Source organism: Panthera uncia, chromosome D2 (genome assembly GCF_023721935.1).
Source record: "Panthera uncia isolate 11264 chromosome D2, Puncia_PCG_1.0, whole genome shotgun sequence".
In the NCBI taxonomy this organism is placed as follows: domain Eukaryota; kingdom Metazoa; phylum Chordata; class Mammalia; order Carnivora; family Felidae; genus Panthera; species Panthera uncia.
Window position 1 is genome coordinate 13,608,019 of NC_064818.1, and position 4,965 is coordinate 13,612,983.

The window sequence follows — 4,965 nt, forward strand, 5'->3', positions numbered from 1 at the left end:
TTGGTCCAGGCGACAAGGATTTCAACTTTCAGATGCTCGTGTTTCAAGAGGAATTGTGTCACTGCGAATTTTCTGGCTGGTGAATTTATCACACCTACCACTACAAAATACTGAATTCTTTTTTTTTTTAATGTCTGTTAATTTTGAGGAAGAAAGAGAGAGAGCTCGAGTGGAGGAGGGGCAGTGAGAGAGGGAGAGAGAGCAAGAATCCCAAGCAGGCTCCGTGCTGACAGCGCAGAGCCTGATGCGGGGCTCAGTCTCACGAACCGTGAGATCATGACCGGGGCCAAGGTCAAGAGTCGGCCTCTTAACTGACTGAGCCACCTGGGGGCCCCTGAATTCTTGTTTATCCAGTTTCAAACATTTACCGGAGAGCTACCATATTTCTGGTACTGTGTTTGCTGTGTAGGATACAAAATGAATTGAAGCAAAATCCTAATTCTTAAGGGGCTCGTAAACCGTGGTGGAAACATACATATTCATCCATTCGTATGACAGTAAATTTACCGAGTGGCTACTCTCTGCTAGACACGGGGAGTGCAGAGATTATGAGGCAGTAAACCTCACATACTAATCGTAGACTTTCTTGATGTTTTAGAGGCAACGTAGCAGAGGGCACGGGTTCGAGTCCCCTCTGCTGCTTTTTTGTTGCGTGACATTGGGCAAGTCACTTAACCTCGCCCATTCTTGGTTTACTTTTCTGTAAAGTGAGAAAAATAATAGCGCCTCATTTATGAGTTGTTTTGAGAGTTAAATGCAACAACACATACATAAAAATGTTACTATGTGTTCTTCATCGTAAGGATAATGGACAAATTATTATTACGAAATGGAAGATTTGGATAGTACAGAACTGGGCATTGGGAACAGCTTTCCAGAGATGCCTTGGAATTTGGGTCCTCGTGGAGGAGTTGGAGATGGCTAGTCAGTCAGTGAGCATTTCTGGAGCGCATTACAGCGAGAGATGCAAGAAGCCAGATTAATGTGATTAAAGACATAACTCCATTCCTCCTCCCCACCAATTGCTCATGGTGGGGAAGTGGGCAGAAAAGTGAGCCTGCAATGATATCACTGCATGACAAATGCTGTGGATGTGCCAGGGTGTTTTGGGAATTTGGAAGAGGGTCACCTATTTAGGTGGGGTGGGTGTTGTTGGTGGGAGTGAGGTATTAAGAAATGACTTTCTGGAGAGATGACATTTGAACTGTATCTCAAAAGGGCTATAGGCACCCGATGGTTTGATTTTAGGAAGATCATCATGGTAGCAACATGGAGTATGTACTGGAGTGGAGGGTGATGCGGGTAGGAGGTTGTTGCTGTTATCTTAGTAAGAAATGACATCAGTCAAAAACTCAGGTATTAGTCGGGGACAGAGAGGCGGGGACACTAGAGATTTAGAAAGATCCACGGATAGATTTGAGCAGTGATCATACGTGGCAGTCAAGGAAAGGAGTGAGAAGTCTACAGGGTCCCGGGGTTTTTGACTTGGGCAGCTGACTGAAAATGGCCATTCCCCTAGATGGGAAATACCTGGCGAGAAGTAAGGATGCTGGGGAATGAGAATAATAGGCTGAAGTCTGAAAAAGTGGAAACTGAGACTGATGCCCTGGTAGTAAGCCAAAGGAGATGTCTGGTAGGCAGTGGATAGACAGGTTTGGAGCTCAGGAGAGAGATCTGGGTGGGGGATATAGATTTTTTCCCCCCGCATTGTTAGCATGTAAATGGGAGCTCACTTTAGTTTTAGTGACGTTATTCAGGGAAAACTTATAAAGTGAGAAGAACAGAGGCCTGAAGATGTAACCCTGGAAACAGGCCAGGAAGAGAAAGAGGAGTCTTCCTCCAAAGAGGTGGAGACGAAACAGCTGGAAAAGTCGAGAAAAGCAAAGAGGAGGAAGAAGTTAGGTCATGAGAACCGGAGAAAAACAGTGTTTCAGGAAAAGGAAGTCCTCAACCGTGAAGTACCACAAGGACAGAAGAGGCGGCTTTTGTGGTGAGGAGACCCCTGCCCTCCTTGATGAGCCAGGGAAGCGGTGACTGGGGGAGATAATTCGGGCAGAGAGAATAAGTAGTACAAACATGTGGCAACAGAGGAGTTCCATGTGTCTGGAACCATGGGCAGAGTAGGGAAAATTAGGTTATGAGGCTGGTTGGCTTTCACTGGATGCCCAAGAAGCCACCAGTGTGCTCTAAAGTTGGGCGTTATTCTGTAGGTAATAGGGAATGAATACACAGGCCAACTTATGAGTGTATTTTTAATAAGTCATTTTTTTAAAGGTTGTTTTTAAAATTTATTTATTTTGAGAGAGAGAGAGAGAGAGAGCGCGCGCTCAAGTGGGAAAGGGGCAGAGAGAAAAGAGAGAGACAGAATCCCAAGCAAGCTCCATGCTGTCACTGCTAAGCCAGAATGGGGGCTCGATCTCATGACCCACAAACTGTGAGATCATGACCTGAGCCGAAACCAAGAGTCTGTTGCTTAACCGACTGAGGCACCCAGGCGCCCCAGTAAGTCATTTTTAAAAACTGAGGTAGGGGTACCTGGGTGGCTCAGTCGGTTAAGCGACCGACTCTTGATCTCGGCTCAGGTCATGATCTCACGGTTTGTGAGTTCGAGCCCCTACACAGGGCTCTGACAGCACAGAGCCTGCTTGGAATTCTCTCTCATCCCCTCTCTCTCTCTCTGTCTCTCCCCTGTTCTCGCGTGTGCTCTCTCTCAAAATAACTAAATAAACTCTCAAAATAAATAAACTTAAAAAAAAACCTGAGGTAAAACTTACATGCAGTGAAATGCATAGATCTTGGGGATTCAATTCAAGGAGCTTTGACAAGTGTGAAACCTGGTGTAACCAGCACCCTAATCAAGATAAAATACTTCCACCACCTTAGAAAGTTCCCTTGTGTCCTGTTTTAATCTCCACTCCCTACAGGTAACTACCATTCTCATTTCTACCCAAAAGATTACTTTTGTCTGTTCTTGAATTTCATATACCTGGAATCAGACCGTATGTAAACTTTATTCTCTGGCTTCTTTTGTTCAGCATGAGGGTTTTGAGATTTAGCCATGTTGTTGCACGGATTCGTAATTCATTCTGTATTGCTGAATAGCATTGTTATATGAGTAGGTCACAGTTTGCTCATCTGTTCTTCCATCGATGGACATTTAGGTTGTCATAAACTTTTGGTAACGACTAAGGTTGGCAAAAACGTTCATGCACAAGCATTTTTGTTGGGGTATGTTTTCATTTACTTCAGGCAAATACCTAGGGGTGCAATGGCCGAGTCATCAAGGAGATACATTTTAACTTCATTAGAAACAGCTTTCCAAAGTGATTGTCCCATTTACACGCCCACCAGTAATGTATGGGAGTTCCAATTGTTCCACGTCCTTGCTCTTTTCCGCCTTTAAAATTTAGCCATCCTGATGGGTATGAAGTGGTATCTCTTTGATGGTCTAATTTGAATTTCTTTAGCAGCCAATATTGAACACCTTTTCAGAGGTCTACATTTGCGGTTAAGTGTCTGCTCAAGAGTTTTGCTCATTTTTGTTTGCTAGGTATATGAAAAATGTAGATTGAGGGAAATTGATATTTACTGGCATGTGATATGTCAAAGGCAATTGATATTTACTGACACATTCTTAGTGGGTTTACAACAGAACCATTTATGCATTCTATTAACGGAAAACTGAATGAGTCTGAAATACAGAAAAAATCTTGCATATAGGATGTCCGGTAACTTCAAATTATGGAAAATCAGAAATGTAAAAATAACTCAAAATTATATACAAAAAACCTAACTTCAAATAACTTTCTACCTCATCAATTATGTTTAATACACGTCAAGCTCTTTGAACATGGGCTTGTGTCCTCCCCCATTGACTGCCAGAGAGATCTTTATGGTTAGAAGGCAAAGAAAACCCATGTGATAGATCGTTTGCCTAGGATTAAGCCAGGAACCAAACCAGTAAGGTACATGCTAAGGTGCGGTTTTCTGTTTTTGCGGGTAGCTCTAGATGCACAGAAAATACACAGATGGGCAATTTTTGAGATCGCTCGTTGGAGCACAAGCACTATGTGGAAACATCTGCATGTTACATCAGCTTGGGCATTTACCGCAAAGGCTGGCGTTGGCATCGTTTTCTGCCCTGTCCCTAACACATAGCTGTAGTACTTTTCAGGGCCTCTGAATCATTCTCAGTTTTCATTTTACGGCTTTTTGGTTTGGTTTGGTTTTTTGCAGGTGTCCGGAACCCATTTCAGACCCACTGCGTCAGTCTCTTTGTGAGCGGTGTCAACCTGCGCGTTTTTGCAAACAAGCTTCTAGGAGACTGGAGTACACCGAGGTGTGCTTCTGGCCCACGGTCGCAGGCACGCCTGCTTGATTTAGGGCCCTGGGGCAGGCCCATCTCCAATTAGGAATTGATGGAGCTGATGCCCTGACGACAGTGACGTTTAAAGAGGGCTTTCTTTCACTACAAAATAGTAAGGGAGGGGCGAGAGGGATCGGGTTGCAGGCGGTGCTGCTGGGGGGAGCCCCAGAGCGCGCAGGGCCGGACCTGGGCGGGCTGAGGGCCCCCTCCGGGCAGGCGTGAGCCCGGGCCAGCCGCGCACGCGCACGCACTCGCGCACGCCGGCCCCTCATTTGGGCGCCGGGTGTCGGCGGCGCGCGCGGGGGCAAATGGAGTGGGTGCTCGCGGAAGCGTTGCTGTCGCAGAGCCGGGACCCCCGGGTCCTGCTCGGAGCGCTGTGCCGCGGGGAGGCGTCCGCGGAGCGCGTGGAGACGCTGTGCTTTCTGCTGCAGCGACTCGAAGACGAGGAGGCGCGCGGCGGCGGCGGCAGGGGCGCGGGCGCGCTCCCGGAGGCGGCGCGCGAGGTCGCCGCGGGGTACCTGGTGCCGCTGCTGCGGGGCCTGCGCGGGCGCCCCGCGGACGCCTCCCCGCGGCACAGCGCTCCGAGCAGGACCCGGGGG

The 4,965-nt window shown here is 47.4% G+C and overlaps 1 protein-coding gene across 1 annotated transcript in view; it reads left to right on the top strand.

Annotated features, from left to right (window-relative positions):
- The first annotated feature begins 4,657 nt into the window (after window positions 1–4,657).
- The window catches only part of TARBP1 (TAR (HIV-1) RNA binding protein 1), a 93,517-nt gene continuing 93,209 nt past the window's right edge, over window positions 4,658–4,965 (top strand). The window contains exon 1 of the mRNA XM_049645980.1: window positions 4,658–4,951. Within this exon, the coding sequence (XP_049501937.1) occupies window positions 4,675–4,951 (277 nt within the window). The 5' untranslated portion in view covers window positions 4,658–4,674. The remainder of the gene's footprint in view (window positions 4,952–4,965) is intronic.